Source organism: Sus scrofa, chromosome 2 (assembly GCF_054392235.1).
Source record: "Sus scrofa isolate SSC_HxYL_T2T_F1_AM1 chromosome 2, Sscrofa_HxYL_maternal_Yorkshire_Landrace_v2.0, whole genome shotgun sequence".
Classification (NCBI taxonomy): domain Eukaryota; kingdom Metazoa; phylum Chordata; class Mammalia; order Artiodactyla; family Suidae; genus Sus; species Sus scrofa.
This window is the reverse complement of record NC_139384.1, coordinates 77,395,913-77,416,101: the sequence shown is the minus strand read 5'-3', so window position 1 is coordinate 77,416,101 and position 20,189 is coordinate 77,395,913. Positions and strand designations below refer to the sequence as shown.

Sequence of the window (20,189 nt, the reverse complement as noted above, 5' to 3'; positions counted from 1 at the left end):
ACTTTGCTATACACCTGAAACTAACACAAAGTTGTACATCAACTACACCCCCAAAAAATGTTGAAATAAATAAATTAAATAAATGAAAATATATTTATCAAAAGTGATGTCCGTCAAAGCGAAATATTTATATTTGAGTTATTTTTGAGGGACTTTGACCAGACAACCCATGAATTTGCATGACCACTTATCTCCATGGAAAATGAATGTAATAAAACCAAATATAGATGAAAAAACCTTAAAGATCCCTGGTGTATAAAAATGTTATAAGATTATGAACATTTGTTTTTAATTTATACTTCAATGAATGTGGTTTTAGTTCTTTAGGACAACACTAGAAACCAAGGGAATTTCTTGAAATGCCCTTGGATAAGATACAGTACATTTGAGTGCTTTTTAGAATGATGTTTTTATTTATTAAAATAAATAGAATTAGAATGATGTTTTTATTTATTTTATTTTATTTTAGGGCCACACCTGTGGCATATGGCGGTTCCCAGACTAGGGGTCCAATCGGAGCTACAGCTGCCGGCCTACACACAGCTACCGCAACACCAGATCTGAGCCATGTCTGTGACCTGCACCACAGCTCACAGCAAAGCCAGATCCTTAACCCACTGAGCAAGGCCAGGGATCAAACCCCCAACCTCATGGTTCCTAATCATATTTGTTTCCACTGAGCCACAAAGGGAATTCCAGAATAATGTTTTTATTTTTATTTTTTATCATTTATTTATATATCTATTTTCTTCTACTGTACAGCATGGTGACCTACACATACATGTATACATTCATTTTTCTCACGTTAAGTGTTCCATCATAAGTGACTACACAGAGTTCCCAGTGCTCTCATCCTGAGTGAAGTAAGTCATAAAGAAAAAAGACAAATACCGTATGATATCACTTATATCTGGAATCTAATATATGGCACAAAGGAACCTTTCCAAAGAAAAGAAAATCAGCATGATGTTTTTAAAGGGAAACATATTCTATATGTTTTCTTCAAAAGTAGGGTGAGATATTTGAGTGTGTTCGTGGATTTGTCATCTCAAAATATCCTAACTTCTCCAGTATTCTTTGGCCTCATGCCTCTAAAATAGGTGTGATAAAGAAACATGTGAGTATTCTGGGCATCAGTAAAGAAGAGTTCGCAAATGAGAAATACTGCTGAAGGAACTGAGTTGTGTGGTCCTCAGAGGTGAATACTTTATTTGTGAAATTATGGATGCTTATTTGAGTGCCTCTATGATTGTTTTATTTGTTCAACACTTTCTTCTTTTTCAGAAGTTGCCCACTCAACATGGAACCACAGAATCTTACACATGTCTCAGAATTCCTCCTCCTGGGCCTCTCAGATGATCTGGATCTGCAGCCCCTTCTCTTTGACCTCTTCCTGTCCGTGTACCTGGTGACTCTTATTGGGAACCTGCTCATCATCCTGGCTGTCACCTCTGATTCCCACCTCCACACACCCATGTACTTCTTCCTTTCCAATTTGTCCTTGGCTGACATCAGTATCAGCACCACCACTGTCCCCAAGATGCTAGCGAACCTCCAGACACACAACAAATCCATCACCTATACAGGGTGCCTAGCTCAAGTGACCTTTTTTTCTCTTTTTGCATGTTTGGAGAGTCTACTTCTGGCAGTCATGGCCTATGACCGGTTGGCGGCCATCTGTCACCCTCTACACTACCTGGTCATCATGAATCCCCGCCTCTGTGGCTTGTTGGTCCTGGTGTCATTGTCCATAAGCTTTTTAACCTCCCAGCTGCACTACTGGATGATGTCACAGCTCACCTTCTGTGCAGATGTGAAAATCCCTCATTTCTTTTGTGACCTTTCTCAACTCCTCGGTTTTGCCTGTTCTGACACCTCCACTAATAACATATTAACCCACTTCATTGGTACAATATTTGGTGGGATTCCACTCTTAGGAATCCTTTATTCTTATACTCAAATTTTTTCCTCTGTTCTGAGAGTCTCATCATCAGGTGGAAAGTATAAAGCCTTCTCGACCTGTGGCTCTCACCTGTTCGTTGTTTGCTTGTTTTATGGAACAGGCCTTGGGGTGTACCTCAGTTCAGCCATCTCCTCCTCCCCCAGCAAAGGTGCCACAGCCTCAGTGATGTACACTGTTGTCACCCCCATGCTGAACCCGTTCATCTACAGCCTAAGAAACAAGGACATCAAGAGTGCCTTGTGGAGAACTATTAGGAGTATAGCCTAATCTCAACATCTATGCCATCCTTATTTGGGTAAATAAGACTGCAAAAGGTGGGAAAATCAAATATACGCAACAAGAATTTCTGAATTTTCTGTCACATAGTGTATATGTACTTATTTGGTCTTCTGTTTTCTCTTTACACAAGTTGTTCTCTTAGAATGGGTTTGATAGAATTGGGTAATTATTTTGGACTCTCCACATAAATCACAGCCCTTCCAGGATTTTGCATAGCGCATCAGGATATACTTCTCACTTTCTTTATGTATCATTCACTGATACATAATGAATATGTACTGGTCTCAGGGAGGCTTGTTTCTATCACTCCAAAATAATCATAGATCTATCATCTTTGTTATTTATTGCTTCTATACTTTTCCTATGATTTATTGTCACTATTTGTTAGAAGACTCTAAACTCTACAATAAGTACCAAGATATTTAGTAGCATATTTTTGTTTCTTAATGATCTTGATGGGATTATTTATCAAGTAGAATGACTAATTTTTATCTAATCCATGGCATTTTACATTGATGTGGACACTATTAATACTGAGTTTTCAACTTTGACTTTCCTCCAAAAACTGGGAGGTATGATTCCTCAAAGGTGTAGATGGCAGAGTACCTACAGCAAAAAGTTGACTCTCAATTTTTCTGATAATTCTGCTTCCCCTTCCATCTAACATCTCCCAACATATTGCATAGCTAGACACAAAGTGACAAATATTGAGTGTTTCTGTTGATATGAGATGCCCATTTTAGTCAAAGTCATAAAGACAGAGAGTAGAGTATTTGCTGCCATGGGCAGAGAAATAGAGAATTAGGTTTCAGGGGGATAGAATGTCAGTAGGGGAAGATGAAAAAGTCCTGGAGATAGATGGTTGTGGTGGTTGCAAAATAACATGAATGTACTTAAGGGAATTGAAACGTACACTTAATGGGTAACATGGAAAATCCAATGTTATGTTTTTTTTACCACAATAAAAAAAAATTATCCAAATGCTCAGTATTACTCAACCCTAAGCAATCTACATCTAGAGGGATATGCTTCAGGTACAGAGTGCCACAAGGCAGCCACATCTGATGACTCTATGATGTGAGTGTTTGGTTCTATGTCCCAATTCCAGCCAACTCTTAGGAATCATCCTAGCTCCAGAGCCCCTGCTGGTTTCCAGAGGCTTTTGATGGACTCCAACTTAGCTTGGGTTTTTCAAATCCCATTCTTCCATACAAAGAGTTTGCCAAAACATAAAGCTGGAAGAACAACCTCACAAGACTGCCCTCATTTCAGACACCAGCCACAAGTTCAGGTGGTCCCTGGGCCAACTTCATTTCAGGTACAGTGGCTACAAAGTTGAGAGCACCCTCATTTCAATATTTCTCTAGAAGGATTCAGATGAGCGTACTTCCTAAGTTTTAATAATGCAATAGAATGACTCACAGAACACTTGAAATTGCTGTATGTTTTGTGATTTTTATATATTACCATTAGAGCTGGTTTACTGTGTTCTATCAATTTTCCACTGTGCAGCATGGGGACTCAGTTACACGTACATGTATACATTCTTTTTACTCACATTATCAAGCTCTATCATAAAGTGACCAGACATAGTTTCCAGTGCTACACAGCAGGATCTCACAAGAGTCTGCATCTATTAACTCCAAGCTCCCCATCCATCCCACTCCCTCTTCCTCCCCTGTGGCAACCACAACTCTCTTCTCCAAGTCCATGATTTTCCTTTCAGTGGAAAGGTTCATTTATGCCATATATTAGATTCCAGATGTAAGGGATATCATATGGTATTTGTATTTGTCTTTCTGACTTACTTCACTCAGGATGAGAGTCTCTTGTTCCATCCATGTTGCTGCAAGTGGCATTATTTCATTCTTTTTTATGGCTTAGTAGTATCCCATTGTGTATATATAGCACATATTCCTAATCCAATCATCTCTCTGTGGACATTTGGGTTGTTTCCATGTCTTGGCTATTGTGAATAGAGCTGCAATGAACATGCGGGTGCATGTGTCTTTTTCAAGGAAAGTTCTGTCTGGATATATGCCCAAGAGTGGGAGTGCTGGATCATATGGTAGTTCTAGGTGTATATTTCTAAGGTACCTCCATACTGTTCTTCATTGTGGTTGTACCAGCTTACATTCCCACGAATAGTGCAGGAGGGTTCCCTTTCTCCACAGCCCCTCCAGCTCTTGTTATTTGTGGACTTATTAATGCTGGCCATTCTGACTGGTGTGAGGTGGTATCTTGTGGTAGTTTTGATTTGCATTTCTCTAAGAATCAGGGATGTTGAGCATTTTTTCATGTGCTTGTTGGCCATCTGTATATCTTCCTTTGAGAAATGTCTATTCAGGTCCTTTGCCCACCTTTCAATTGGGTTGTTGGCTTTTTTGCTGTTGAGTTGTCTAAGTTGCTTGTATATTCCAGAGATTAAGCCCTTGTCCATTGCATCATTGGAAACTATTTTCTCCCATTCTGTAAGTTGTCTTTTCTTTTCTTTTTGGTTTCCTTTGCTGTGCAAAAGCTTGTCAGTTTGATTAGGTCCCATTGGTTTATTTTTTTCTTTTATTTCTGTTGCTTTGGGAGAATGACCTGAGAAAAAATTCATACGATTGATGTCAGAGAATGTTTTGCCTATGTTCTCTCTCAGAATTTTGATGGTGTCTTGTCTTATATTTAAGTTTTTAAGCCATTTTGAGTTTATTTTGGTGCATGGTGTGAGGGTGTGTTCTAGTTTCATTGCTTTGCATGCAGCTGTCCAGGTTTCCCAGCAATGCTTGCTGAAAAGACTGTCTTTTTCCTACTTTATCTTCTTGCCTCCTTTGTCAAAGATTAATTGATAATAGGTGTTTGGGATTATTTCTGGGATCTCTGTTCTGTTCCACTGATCTATATGTCTGTTTTGATACCAGTACCACATTGTCTTGATGACTGTGGCTTTGTAATATTGCCTGAAGTCTGGGAGAGTTATGCCTCCTGCTTGGTTTTCCTGTTGGTTTTTGTTCCTCAGAATTGCTTTGGCAATTCTGTTTCTTTTGTTGTTCCGTATAAATATTGGATTGTTTGTTCCAGTTCTGTGAAAAATGTCATGGGTGATTTGATAGGGATTGCATTGAACCCGTAGATTGTTTTGGACAGTATGGCCATTTTTACAACATTGATTTTTCCAACCCAGGAGCATGGAATACCTTTCCATTTCTTTACATATTCTTTAATTTCCTTGATGAATGTTTTATAGTTCTCAGCATATAAGTCTTTTACCTCCTTGGTCAGGTATATTCCCAGGTACTTTTAACTAAAGTTTTATTATAGCAAAAGAATACAAAATAGAACCAAGTAGAGGAAGATACAGACAGGACATCATCTGGAAAATCTCAGAGATGAAGCTTCTAGTCCTCTCTCCATGGTGTTGAGACTCCTTAACTCCTCCTAGCAACAATAACTGACAATATTCAAAAAATCTTACCAAATAGGTAGCTCACCTGAGTTTCAATGTCTAGAATATTTATGGCAGCTTCATTCCATAAACATGATTAGTTGCCCATATGGTTGAACTCAATTTTGAGTCTCCCTCCCCAGAGGTTGGGTTGATGTCACATTGACCAAAGCCCTGACCCATTAATGGTTGGTATTTTGGGCCTGACTATCTATCTTTTAGCATAAACTATCAGATATGGTCCAGAGCTTCCACCATAAATAACCAATTTCTCCTATTACTAGAGAAAATTCAACATTTTAATGTTTACTTCCCATACACTGGGTCGAAGGCTATATCTCTCTTTGGTTTGGGGCCAAATTCCTTGCTACACATCTGCCCTTCCATCAGTTTTGAAAAGCTGAACATACTTTTTAATATACACATCAATGATTTGCCTTCTTCCCTGGACCACTGCACCATATATAGTCTGCTCTATAAACACATGAAAGAAGCAATGTTTGTTTTATATCAATTAGTATGAATATTCAATAGGATCTATTTTTGCCTAAGAGCATGCAAAATTAACTCAAAATGAATGAGAGATAAAAGCTTCTCAATAACAAAGGTACAAAACATGAGGATAGATATTTCTCAGGTGGATGTTTAGAAAGTGAATACAAGAAGATTTCACTTTCCTTCAAGAACATTCATCATAGCAGGGAGTGGGGATTGGGAAAACCACAAAACTAATCATTCACTAACCAATCTTTGATTTTCATATACCATTTCTTCTAGTATCAGTGACCAGTGATGTTATCATCTTCTCTTCTTTTCCCACTAGGAAATAAACTCAGTTTATTTTTACACTATTCTTATTGCTCTAGCATTCTAAACTTTCTTGATACCCACTTATATTTTCCCTAATCCTCTCTACACTCCTGCCATTTGATCATTTGATCCCCTCCAAATTTTCTTCTGACATTTATATACTTTTTTTCCTATGTCCAACAGAACTGAGTATATATATTCCAGTTTTCTACCTATTAGGTAATGGGAAAATCAATCTCTGTGTGTCTCATACTTAGAGGTCTGAGTCAGGAGGTCTGCAAAGAGAAGATGCAGAAGGTTGCCACAGACCATATTTGACATATCATGATTTATAAGCCAAAAGCACATTATATTGACTTCCAGAGGTCAAATACAAAAGTTCTAAGGAAAATATATTCAGAGAGAGATGTGCCCTCCCCGAGCAGAAATTGGATGTTTGTTGAACTTGGGCACTGAATGATTAGGGCTTACTCTGATATGGACGGAAGGACTCTTTTGATGTAAGAGAAACTAGACATATTCCTGACTGTATAGCCAAGAACAGCTGGGTGGGATATGCAAACAAAACAAAACAAAACAAAAACAGGTGTATTCTTCTATGTGCCAGTTCTCCTCTATCAAAAATTTCTTGAAAAGATGGTGCTGTGATGGGTTGGAATCCTAGCTGGAAAATAAGCAAATATACAATGAAATATTATTCAGCCAAAAAAAAAAATACCACAAAATAATTCTACTTGCAGCAACATGGATGGAACTAGATATTCTCATACTAGGTGAACTAATACAAAAAGAAAAAGATAAATACCATATGATAACATTTGTAGAATCTAAAATATGGCACAGACAATTCTAACTACAAAACAACAACAAACTCACAATCAAGAGAACAGAATTGTGGTTATCAGGGGGAAGGAGTGGGATGGATGTGGAGTTTGGGTTTTTTTTGGATGCAAACCATTACATTTGTAATAGATGGACAATGGGTACCTACTGATTGAGTCACATTACTATACAATAGAAATTGAAGAAACAATGTAAATCAACTATACTTAAAAAAAAACTCTATCATCTAATTCTTCCTGGAATCAATTTTCCTGCTAGAGACAGAACGTGTGCAATGGGTGGCTTAAAAGATATTTCCAGTAAGCGCCACCACCAGTATTCATACCCTGTATACACCCATACCCTTAAGTGTAGACTAGACACAGTTACTTGCTTCTAATGAATAGAACTCAGAAAAAAAAATGGGCTGTCCCTTCCAACATGAAGGTGTGGATAGACTCAGCTTTCATCTTGCCAGCCCTCTCCTGCCATCTCACCACCTCACCCATGATGGAAGCCAGCTGTCATGTTGTCAGAGGCCCACTTGCTCAGAAACTAAAGGAATCCTCTGGCCTTCAAAGAACTCAACAGCCATGAAAGTGAACTTGAATCAGATACTCTTCTGGTCAAGGAATGACAGGACTGAAGTCCCAGTTTACATTCTGAATGTAGACATCTCAGAGCCCCCTTAAAGTGTTAAAGCCAACTAGCAGTTCACCAGATAAAAATGTCAAAATACCCCATTGTGTACTATAAAAACATACACTGGACAGGAAAAATAGAGTTATAATTTTTTGTTGTTGTTGTTGTTGTTGTTGTTTTTGTTGTTGTTGTTGCTGTTTCTTAGGCCGCTCCCGCCGGCATATGGAGGTTCCCAGGCTAGGGGTTGAATCGGAGCTGTAGCCACCGGCCTACGCCAGAGCCACAGCAACGCGGGATCCGAGCCGCGTCTGCAACCTACACCACAGCTCACGGCAACGCCGGTTCGTTAACCCACTGAGCAAGGGCAGGGACCGAACCCGCAACCTCATGGTTCTTAGTCGGATTCGTTAACCACTGCGCCACGACGGGAACTCCTATTTTTTTTTTTTTCCCACTGTACAGCAAGGGGGTCAGGTTATCCTTACATGTATACAATTACATTTTTCCCCCACCCTTTCTTCCTAGAATTTAAAATTTAAAATTAGAACTAGAATGTGAACTGCATTTAAAGCAGCAAAAACAATAAAATTAGAGCTAGAAATTGAACTGTCATTTAAAGTAGGAAAACCAATGAATCCCTAGCAAATAAAATCTAAAACCCCCAAACCATGGCCACATAAAGAAAAACAGGAAGTTCCTGGAGTCTTAAATCTTAACTAAGAAAGTAGAAATGCTATCAGAATCTTGGTATGGAGAACCTCAATCTCTCAATCTCATGACTAATTCAATGGATTTGCAGATATGTCACAAAATTCTATCTCTAAATGAAAAAAAAAAGTTCTGAATTTTATGAGGAGATAAACAACTTAGAAGTCAGAGTGGAAGAGGAGAGGTCAGCCTCCTCCTGAGAAGATGAAAGGCCTAGATAGATCCTTCCTAATACACTCATTTCCCTCCTTTTCTTCCTCCATTGTACTAGCAAATCCTCAGAGACTGAGACCAAGGACAAATTTGGCTAATTACCTGCTGTGTGCATTGAGGTTTCAAGGCTGCAACATTGTAAATAATCAGCCTGTGCTTCCCAGCCCTTCGGGTAGCTGCTCCAGTCCAATCGTTACATTTGTGCGTGTGTGTCATCCTCCCAGAGTCATTGTCTGGAGCAGGAGGTCCACACCTGAGTCTGTCTTGCTGCCAGTCCCGAGGACAAAGCCTCAGCCCTCTGCCTTCCAAAATCCTGCTCTAGCAGAGACACAGCCCATCCCAAGGAGAGCCAGGTACACTGGGAGACAATTGTTTTCTCATTATCAAACCAGGGGGAGAGTTGGGAAAGCTAGGGGCAGGATAGCAAAATTCAAAGATACTGCTCACAAGCCAGAGAAGTTGATGTTTGTTCTGGTGGGGATCCTAGAATTCTTATTTAAATTTCTCTCTTCCTCCCACACTGCTCTAACTTCTGTAGGCATCTTTTCTATAAACTGAGCAAGAAATAGCTTCCTCTAAACTATTCCCTAAGTGCTCCAGATGATCATGAAGGCGATGATGATGAAAATGATTATAGTAACCCAAATATCACAGACTTTTACCTAGGGATTTCATGTTCCAGGTGTTGGGTTAAGATTTTTAACATCGCTTTTTGCCTTTTATCTGCACTACCACCCTGAAAACATGCCTGATAATCATTTTACAGTTGAGGTTAGGAACACTGTTTTTTTAAAGTAATTTCATCATGTCTTGCAGTAAAAAGGGGGTAAAGGTAGATTTGATGCAGACAGTGAAGCTCCATTCATAGGGCACCTACCTATATAGTACTCTCTCCTGCTGATATAACCTGCATTCAGAGAGCCTATTTAGGAAAAATGCAATCACTCCAAAAGGAAAGTTGACTTGAAAATCTATTACGTTTTCATTTAAAGGCCAACTCGGGGTTTGAGATCTGGCTTTGGTCCTAAATTTCTCAACTGTTCATCAGAGGGAAGGATTTGATGAAAAATCAACACTTCACAAATGTTTAAGTGTTGAGACATATTTAAGAAGTTTTATCATGCCACTACAAACAAAAATAATAAAAGCAAACTCTCTTCCTTTTAATCCCAGGCAGAGACCCCTGCTCACTCTGCTCTCCTCTTTTTGGGGTTCATGGAGGACCACGGTGGAGGGCTCAGACGTCACCTGCTCCATCAACTACAGAAAGGAAGGCTGAGCTGAATGCAGGAATCCTAGAAAGAATCAACTCATGACAATTCAAGCTGTTCTCTTTCTTGTTCCTTCTCCTGGACTTTGCTTCACTGCCCACTTCCTTCTTTATTCTTTTTTTTTTTTTTGAAGATTTTCCTTATCTTATCTGAGACATTTTAAGTAACATTGACATTATTCATTTGTTATATATTTGGAGTAATTTACTGATTATTTCTTTTATTTTTTGATCTCTAAGAGAGTAAAGAGTCATGGTGTTGGATTTATCTTTGGATAAAAATTGAGAAACAGCTGAAAGATTTATCTTAGGAAGATCAGAAGAGGCTTCTCAACTTCTGCTGAAACTCTCTGACGTTTAGGGAAACCAAGTGGACAATTTCAATTCATAGACCCACAATTTAATTTTGAATCTTATCTGCCCTACTTGTTATCTGAATGACACTAGGCAAGTTTTTAATATCTTTGCGCTTTAGCGTTGTTCTCTAAATTGATATCTAGTTGATAGCATTGTGTTGAGTAATAGTGAAACAAAATGGGTGCTAAGCCTGTGAATTTATGTCAAAGGGGTGCACTGTAGTAATATTTATATATTGTCATCATTTTCACCATTTCATCATCATCAAGGTGAAGTACCATACACTCAGTGAAACTATCCTGTGGTCTAAGGTTTGGTTTTCCATAGATGCCTCAAGAACATTTTATTTTTGTCCTCATGCAAGCAGATTCTGAATGCCTGCGGGGAAACATCCGAGTCTCATCCATTTCTGACGTCTCAGAGACTCTTCTCACCTGGCACGGAACAGGTTCCCAGGACAAAAATCTCTGTTAGGTATTGTATAGACCCTTGCTTGGTTCTCAGAAACAGTGTGGGCAATAGGTCTTCCCCATACTATACACTTTCCTGCCTGGAGTTTCACTCCTTCCAGCGTTGTCTTGTAGGACTACACAAAGATGAAACAGTGCTAGTAAGCCTCTGTGTCACTTTCTGAGGGACCTATTATTTTCTGTTTAATAGAATCTACAACATCCAGTTTCTTTTAACTGTGAATCATAAAACTAAAAGAGAGAAAGAGCGACAAAAAGAAAGGGGTAGTTAATCTGATTGTGTGGTCTGAGACACATTTTACGATTTCGACTCACACTGTGGATAAGCTTTCTGGGATATGATAGGCCTCTCTCTCTCTCCTTTATAAGAGGATATAAGAGCATTAAACCCGTATTAGGATTGTATTTCATCAATCACTAACTAATTGAATAATGATTCAAAATCCGATTGAAAAACCATGACTATTCTAAAACAACTTTTTTTTTTTTTTTTTTTGGTCTTTTTGCCTTTTCCTGAGCCACTCCCACGGCATATGGAGGTTCCCAGGCTAGGGGTCCAATCAGAGCTGTAGCTGCCGGCCTACACCAGAGCCACAGCGACGTGGGATCCGAGCCACATCTGCAACCTACACCACAGCTCACGGCAACGCCGGATCCTTAACCCACTGACGCCAGGGATTGAACCCGCAACCTCATGGTTCCTAGTCGGATTCGTTAACCACTGAGCCACGACGGGAACTCCCTAAGACAACTCTTAGGTGCCGCTACTGGGATCCAGATGGGCCACTATCAAATACGCCCCAATAGTATATTGATTAGTTTGAACTTCAGTTGCTTGAGAGGCAACTTCAGTTGCTTTTAGTGTCTTTAATTAGAATAATTTTTTAAAGAGAGAAGAATACTTTTTACTCTATAAGATTCCTCAAAAGTAGGGAGACTTTTTATTATATTTGTGAATTTTTTATCTCAAAGTAGCTTTTATTGTCCAGTCATCTTTGACCCCATGACTCTAAAATATGTATAATAAAAAAAACAAGTGAGTGCCTTAGGAATCAATAGAGAAGAGTTCACAATAGAGAAATAGTCCTGAAGGTGCTGGAATGTATGCTCTTTAAGCATGAATACTTTATATGTGAATTGCTTAAATATAAAGTATGGACACTAGAAGTTCTCGTTATGGCACAGCAAGTTAAGAAACGGACAGAGTATCCATGAGAATGTGGGTTCTATCACTGTCCTCACTCAGTGGGTAAAGGACCCAGCATTATCACAAGCTGCAGCATAGCTCACAGATGCAGCTCAGATCCAGAGTTGGCTGTCACTGTGGCAGAGACCAACAGCTGCAGCTCCGATATGACACCTGGCATGGAAATTTCATATGCTGCAGGTATGGCCATAAAAAGAATAAATTAATAAGTAAATAAGTAAATCAATCAAGCTATCAATAAATAAGGACACCTATCTGTATGCCCCTAAAATTGTTTTGTTTATTTATTTAACACTTTCTTCTTTTTCAGAAGTTGCCCACTCCACATGGAACCACAGAATCTTACACATGTCTCAGAATTCCTCCTCCTGGGCCTCTCAGATGATCTGGATCTGCAGCCCCTTCTCTTTGACCTCTTCCTGTCCGTGTACCTGGTGACTCTTATTGGGAACCTGCTCATCATCCTGGCTGTCACCTCTGATTCCCACCTCCACATACCCATGTACTTCTTCCTTTCCAATTTGTCCTTGGCTGACATCAGTATCAGCACCACCACTGTCCCCAAGATGCTAGCGAACCTCCAGACACACAACAAATCCATCACCTATGCAGGGTGCCTAACTCAACTGACCTTTTTTTCTCTTTTTGCATGTTTGGACAGTCTACTTCTGGCAGTCATGGCCTATGACCGGTTGGCGGCCATCTGTCACCCTCTACACTACCTGGTCATCATGAACCCCCGCCTCTGTGGCTTGTTGGTCCTGGTGTCATTGTCCATAAGCTTTTTGGACTCCCAGCTGCACTACTGGATGATGTCACAGCTCACCTTCTGTGCAGATGTGAAAATCCCTCATTTCTTTTGTGACCCTTCTCAACTCCTCAGTCTTGCCTGTTCTGACATCTCCACCAATAACATATTAATCTACTTCATCGGTACAATATTTGGTGGGATTCCACTCTTAGGGATCCTTTATTCTTATACTCAGATTATATCCTCTATTCTGAGAGTCTCATCATTAGGTGGAAAGTATAAAGCCTTCTCGACCTGTGGCTCTCACCTGTTCGTTGTTTGCTTGTTTTATGGAACAGGCCTTGGGGTGTACCTCAGTTCAGCCATCTCCTCCTCCCCCAGGAAGGGTGCCATGGCCTCAGTGATGTACACTGTTGTCACCCCCATGCTGAACCCCTTCATCTACAGCCTAAGAAACAGAGACATCATTCATGTCCTGTGGGGGATTATCACCAGAAGAACCTAATCTCAATAAATGTGCTATCTTTATTTGGTTCCTAACTGGGAAATGTGTGATAATCAACAATAAAATCTGAATCTGCAGTCACACAGTATATGTGTACTTTTCTGGCTCTCTGCTTTCTGTTTCTTTTTTTTTTTTTTCTCTCTTAGAATAGCACTGATGGAATTGAATGATTATTTGGGCTCCAGATGCAAGATGCCCATCCAGGATTTTGCATAGCACATAGGAGAGCCTTCTCACTTTCTACATGCATTACCCAGGACTCTTGATCCTATGCTTTTCCTATAATGTTCCTTCTATTTCTTACATGCATCCAAACCCTACCTTAATAACCAAGACATCCAATGTATTTTGTCTCCTTAATGATTTTTGAGCAAGGATGATGACTATTTAATTTCAGTTCAAATTAGGGTATCTTGAAATTGAAATAGGATGCTATTAATAATGAGTGTGAATAAACAGTCATCACTGGGACTTTCCTAGGAAAACAAGGATGTGCGTTTCCCAAGGAATAAAGTAGAGAGTACCTATCAGAGCAACCTGATTCTCAATTTTTCTGGTAATTCTCCTTCCTCTTCCACCTAACTTCTCCCCAATCATATTATATAGCCAGACACAAAATGACATGTATTGAATTATTTCATTGATGTGAAGCATTTAAAGTAGTCAAACTCATAGAGACAGAGAGTGGAATGGTAGTTGCCAGAGTTTTGGGAGGAAGAATGGGCAGTTAGTGTTTCGTGAGGACAGAATTTTAATCAGAGAAGGTGAAAAAACTTCTGGAGGTGGATGGTAGTGATGGGTGCAAAACAATATTAAGGTACTTAAGACAACTGAACTGTATTCTAAAAAAGAGTTAAGATGGTAAAATTTTTGTTATTTTACTGTGATTTAAAAATATGTATAACTTCTGTAGGGAATGAGGGGTATATTGCTCCAAATGTTGAGTGTTAATCAGCCATCCACAGTAAACTGCTAGAAATACCTGCTTCAGCTACAGACTGCCAACAGGCAGCCCACATCCTATGACTCTATTATTTAGGGATATAAGCCTTTGGCTCCTTTGCCCCAGTTTCATCGAACTCTTAGGAATCACCCTAGCTCCAGAGCTCCCTGGTGGTTTTCAGACACCTTTGATGGACTTCAACTTGGCTCGACTTATTGCACTGCCCTTCTTCCCTAAAAAGAGTTTGCAAAAACCACAAAGTTCCAAGGAACAGTCCTCACAAGACTGTCCTTCTTTCAGACACCAACCATATGTTTGGGGGTCGCAGGGTCATTGTCATTGCTGGCACATTGGCTACAAAGTTGAAGACTTTATCACATTCTTTAATTCTCTAGGATGATTCAAACTGAGGGGACTCCCTCAGATTCAACAATGCACTAGAATGACACATAGAACCCAGAAAAGTTCTGTACCTAGGATTAGAGTTTCATTATAGCAAAGGATACAAATTAGAACCAGACTAAGGAAAATAGACACAGGGCAAGATCTGAAAGGTCCAGGGTGAAGCTTCTTATGTCTTTTCTCCATGGAGTCCAGACTCACTATGTCCTCCTTGTGACAAAGTGTGACAATATTCAAAAAAATCTTACCAACTAGGTAGCTCACCTAAGCTTCAGTGTCTAGAAATTTTGTGGAGGCTTCATTCCATACACATCATTAGTTGAATTATATTGTCCTTATGGTTGAACTCAATTTTGAGCTTCTCTCCCTAGAGGTTGGGTTGATGTCACTTTGCACAAAGTTCCAACTCTTCAATGGATAGTCTTTTGGGCATGGCTCTCTATTAGCATGTACTATCAGGTATGGTCCAGATATTCACCATGAATAACCAATACTCCTATCATTAAGGAAATTTCAAAGGCTTAAATGTTACACCCCAGGGGAGTTCCTGTTTTGGCTCGGTAGGTTAAGAACCCATCACTGTCTCTTTGAGGATGTGGGTTCAATCCCTGGCTTCATTCAGTGGGTCAAGGATCCAGTGTTGCCACAAGCTGTGGTATAGATCACAGAGGCACCTCATATCTTGCATTGCTGTGGCTGTGGCATTGGCCAGCAATTGCAGGTGCATTTCGACCCCTGTCCTGGGAACTACCATTTGCCACAGGTACAGCTATAAAAAGAAAAAATAAATAAAATACAAATAAATAAATAAATAAATAAAACTGTTACCTCCTAGGGACTGGGTCCAAGGCCATATCTGTCTTTGGTTTAGGGCCAAATTCACTATTATATTTCCACCCTTCCGTAAGTGTTAAAAAATTCAAAATATATTTAATATATACATCCACAATTTTCCTTCCTCCCTGGGCCACTGGAGATTATATAGAGTGCTCTATAAACCCCTGAGATAATTAATATTTGGTTTACTTCTGTTCCTACCAATATTCAATAGGATCAATTTTTGCCCTTCTAATAGTGTGTATAAGATTAAGTCACAAATTAAATGGTGGTTTTATAAATTTCAAGAATAAGAAGGGACAAATAATCAGGATATAAATCTCTCAAGTGAACATGCAATAAGACAACACAAGAAGGTGTTGATCTTTCTGTCTCCTTCAAAAAAATTCATCATAGCAAAGAAAGAGGATTAGGAAAATCACAAATCACTCACAAACCTATCTTAGATTTTCATATACCATGAAATCTCAGTTTAGTAGTGATCCTAGTATTCGATCTCTGCTTCCCACTATGAAACCTTTTCATTTATTATTACACTTTTCTTATTTCTCTAGCATTCTAAAAGTTCTTGTTACTCACTTTTTTATTCCTCTAATTCTTCTCTACACTCCTGCCATTTGAGCATTTGGCCTCCCTCAATATTTCCTCTACCATTTATGCACAGACATAAAATTAGACTTTTTTCTTCCATGTTCAACTTAATTGGGTATAAATTCTATTCTTTACAAATCAGGTAATGGGAAATCAATCTCTGAATTCCACATCCATAAGACTCTGAGCCAGGAGGACTGCACAGGTAAGATATGGAAAGTTGCAACAGACCATTCTCCCACATATCAAATTTTGTAAGCCAAGTTATACTAATGATGTCAAGATTCCAACATAAATGTTCTAAAGAAAATATACTTAAAGACCTGCACTCTCTCTGAGCAGAAATCAGATAATCTTGAATTTGGGTATTGAATATCTGTGGTTTACTCACACAATGACTAAAGGTGGGATTGAAGTTGTGGTGACCACAGCCAGCACTGGATGTGGAGTGGGGCCTCCTGTTTTCTCTGTGGTTGACACTGTTCTGTAAGGGGCAGGGTCTGATCCCTAGCTGCTTGTGTAGAAGCCCCCAGATCTGTTTCTTAACTGTGTTTCTGACCTTAAGTGCAAGGAACTTGGGATTGGAGCACTCCCACTTGGAGAGGAGCCACTGAGTATCCCTCTGCTGGAGATGTTCACCTGTGAATGTGCTTTTGTGTCACTTTTCCCCCATGGTGTGGGTTTGCAAAATACACTGTTGTTGGTACCACTCTTGACCCCACCTTAACTATGTGTATGTTGATAATTGACCCTGGTGTCTCTCAGGTGTTGTTTTCACTAGGCCACTAGTGTAGATCCACTGAGGTTAGGACCTAGAACTGCAGTATTTGTGTACTTGGACCTGCCGTGGAAGCTATGGAGGCAGCTCAGACTCTGTACAGGTCCAACCCCTCAGACTCTGTCAGGTCCAATATGTATATGCCCATAAGGCCCACAGATGCTAAAGCCAGACTTACCTCAGCTGTAGCAGCACTCATCCATTTGAATGTTCCACCAGTGCTGAATTAATTTATTTCTTGTTTTGTTTTTAGGGCCACACTTGTAACATAGGGAAGTTCCCAGACTAGAAGTTTAATCAGAGCTGCAGCTGCTGGCCTGCACCACAGCTACAGCAACTCCAGATCCAAGTTACTTCTGTGACCTACACCTCAGCTCATAGCCATGCTGGATCCTTAACACCCGCCAGGTATCAAGCCTACAACCTCATGGATACTGGTCAGGTTCATTACCCCTGAGCTACAGTGGGGACTCCACCAATGCTGAATTTGAAAGGATGGCAGTGGAGGTGTAAAACCAATGGTTCACACAGTTGGGAGGAGAGATTTCAGCTCTTCCCCTTTAGTCTCAGGACATCTTAGTATGGGTGCCTGTCACCTCTTTCCTCAGCCTGCACTGGCCATCGTCCCTTGGTGTTAGATGTGCTGACGCTGTGGCTGGTTCCCAGTCCTGGAGTTCTCAGTAGTGTTGGTGGCTCACACATGCACACAGAGCACGTGATGGGAGCAGTGTAGGCTCACTGTTTCTCCTGTAGCTGGGTGCCAGCTGGTGATGGAATCTGTGAGGGAGATGGCAGTGGCTTGGGCAACCCCTCCTAGAGCCCAGTGGCAGCCACCTGTTCTCAACTGGTCATGGACCCTGTGGCAGCTATGACAGTGGATCATGCACCCTCCCAGGGAAGCAACGACAGGTGTTGGCAGGTGTAGACCCTCGTCAATGGCAGTGAGCCACACTATTCCTGGGAATGCAGAGGCAATAGTCAGTGTTTAGTTGTGGGCCCTTTGGCAGAGACAGTAGTGGGCTATGCTCATTCTCGGGGGGAAACAGGCAAAGGTTAGTGCATGGTTGTGGGAACCTTGGTGGTAGAGGACGATATCCATTACCAGGAAGGCAGGGGAGGAGTTGATGCCTGGCTGTGGGGCCTTCTGGGGGAGTGGCAGCCATGGTCCCCACACACGTTCCCAGGAAGGTAGGGGCAGTGAGACTCTCAGTGGAGGCAATGGTCTATACCTGCCTTTGGAGACTTACATGTCACCAGTGGTGAGCTCCCACCCCCTGAGCTCAGGCAAGTTGTGCCTTGCAGGAGTTCCTGTGGTGGCTCAACAGATTACGAACCCCACTATATCTGTGATGTAGGGTTCAATCCCTGGCCCTGCTTATTGGATTAAGGATCTGTTTCTGTGAGCTGTGGATACTCTGTGAGCTGTGGACACTCCCAGGTCTGACTTGACCCCGAGTCTGGAAACTTCCATATAGCTCAGGTTCAGTCCTAAACAGGAAAAAAAAAAGTGGTGCCTTGCAGCCTAAGAGCCTGTACTTGGAAAAAGAAGGATCTATGGTGGTGCCACCCCTCCCCTCTCGTGCCCCCCAGTAATGGCACCATGCCTCCTGGTGACAGGCTTCTTCCCACACTCCCTCAGTTATAATGCACTACACCCTATCTCCCTCAAGTTGTCTCCAAGAAGCCAACCCCAATCTCTCCCCAGATGAGAGAGAACCTCAGCACCAGGCCCAAGCAAATGAGCATCTCAAACTAGAGTGTGCCAGGGTGGCAGCACTGACTTTCTATGCAGGTCTTTCTCTGGCTTTCCCTTCCCAAACAAGTTGCTACAATCTTCTCTGAGGTTTAAAATCTCCCCCTCTGTCCCCACTGATCTCCCCTCCATTGAGTGGCCTTCCAGTATGTGGAAAGATTTCGTCCTTCACAGCTTCCTCCCAGGGGCACTGTCCTGTCCCAATTTCTTTATCATTCTCTCTCTTTTTTTTTTCTTTAGACCTACCCACTTACCCAGAAGTTGTCTTGTCCTTTTGGAAGTCTGAGATCTTCTGCCACTGTTCAGTAGATGTTCTGAGAGAATGGTTCAATATGTAGATGTGGTTTTGATGCATATGTGGAAGAAGGTGTGGTCCACGTCCTACTCCTCTGCCATTTGCCCCCTTCCCTATAATCAGAGTCTTCTTAGAGTCAACTGTCCTGGTAGAGGGTGAGGACTATGTGATAGGCAGGTCCAATGATGCTCCCAATGAACCATCCCATCTGTATTCTTGCTCTTGTATATACCTGTATCTTTGAATGTGGACTGGACACCATGACTTTCTTTTTGTATATAGAAATTGTAAAAAACACTTGGCTGTCCAGTCCACCACTAGTGTTTAGAAAGATTCAACTTTCATCTTACCAGACTTCTCCTGCCATGTCGCCACCTCGCCAATGATGGAAGCCACTCGGTCAGAAACTAAGGGAATCCTCTGGCCCTCAAAGAACTCAGTCCTTTCAACAGCCATGTAAGTGAACTTGGAATCAGATACTCTCCTAGTCAAGGAATGACACAACTGCAGCCCTGGTTTACATTTTGAATGTAGACATCTCTGAGCCCTCTTGAAATGTGAAAGCAAACTAGCAAGTTACCAGAGAAATATGTCAACATACCTAGTTGTGTAATGTAATAGCATATATGAAATGAGAAGATTTTTTATTAATTAGAAGTTAGAATTTAAAATTATAATAAAATTAGAACTAAAATTTGAACTGTCACTGGAAATAGAAAAACAACACATATACAATAAATAAAATCCAAATCCCAAATCAGAGGTACATAAAGAAAAATAAGAAGTTCCCAGAGAAATAAATCTTAACTCAGAAAATGGAAATGCTATCAGAATCTTGAGGTGGAATATTTACAGCTCTCTAAATTACATGAAAAATTCAATGGATTTGCAGATATAAAAGTACATATTACTTTTTCTCGTTATGAAAATGTATCAGCATTTAATGATAAGATACATAACTTAGAAGTCAGAGGTGAAGAATAGAGGTCAACCTCCTCCTGAGAAGGGGAAGGGTTTAGGTCCTTCCAAGTGCATTCACTTTTCACCCATTCCTCCTCCATTAAATTAGCAAATCCCCAGAGACTGAGAGACTAAGGACCAATTTGCCTAATTATCTTTTGCATGAATTGAGGTCTCAAAGTTTTTACACTGTGCATAATCAG

The 20,189-nt window shown here is 40.5% G+C and overlaps 2 protein-coding genes across 2 annotated transcripts; both read left to right on the top strand.

Moving 5' to 3' along the window:
• Positions 1-1,279: 1,279 nt before the first annotated feature.
• Positions 1,280-2,230, top strand: LOC100511983 (olfactory receptor 7E178-like). The gene has a single exon (XM_013990369.3). The coding sequence runs from the start codon at positions 1,301-1,303 to the stop codon at positions 2,228-2,230; it is 930 nt and encodes a 309-aa protein (XP_013845823.3). The 5' UTR covers positions 1,280-1,300.
• A 6,860-nt stretch (positions 2,231-9,090) lies between these two features.
• On the top strand, positions 9,091-13,508 carry LOC106508078 (olfactory receptor 7E178-like). Its single transcript, XM_013990363.3, has 4 exons — positions 9,091-9,220; positions 10,041-10,584; positions 10,862-10,968; positions 12,482-13,508. Exon 4 carries the CDS (start codon positions 12,498-12,500, stop codon positions 13,425-13,427), a length of 930 nt encoding a protein of 309 aa, XP_013845817.3. The 5' UTR covers positions 9,091-9,220; positions 10,041-10,584; positions 10,862-10,968; positions 12,482-12,497; the 3' UTR covers positions 13,428-13,508.
• Positions 13,509-20,189: the final 6,681 nt, after the last annotated feature.

Coding starts and splice junctions, on each gene's coding strand:
- LOC106508078 (XM_013990363.3), top strand. CDS start 12,498: ATGGAACCACAGAATCTTACACATGTCTCAGAATTCCTCCTCCTGGGC.
- LOC100511983 (XM_013990369.3), top strand. CDS start 1,301: ATGGAACCACAGAATCTTACACATGTCTCAGAATTCCTCCTCCTGGGC.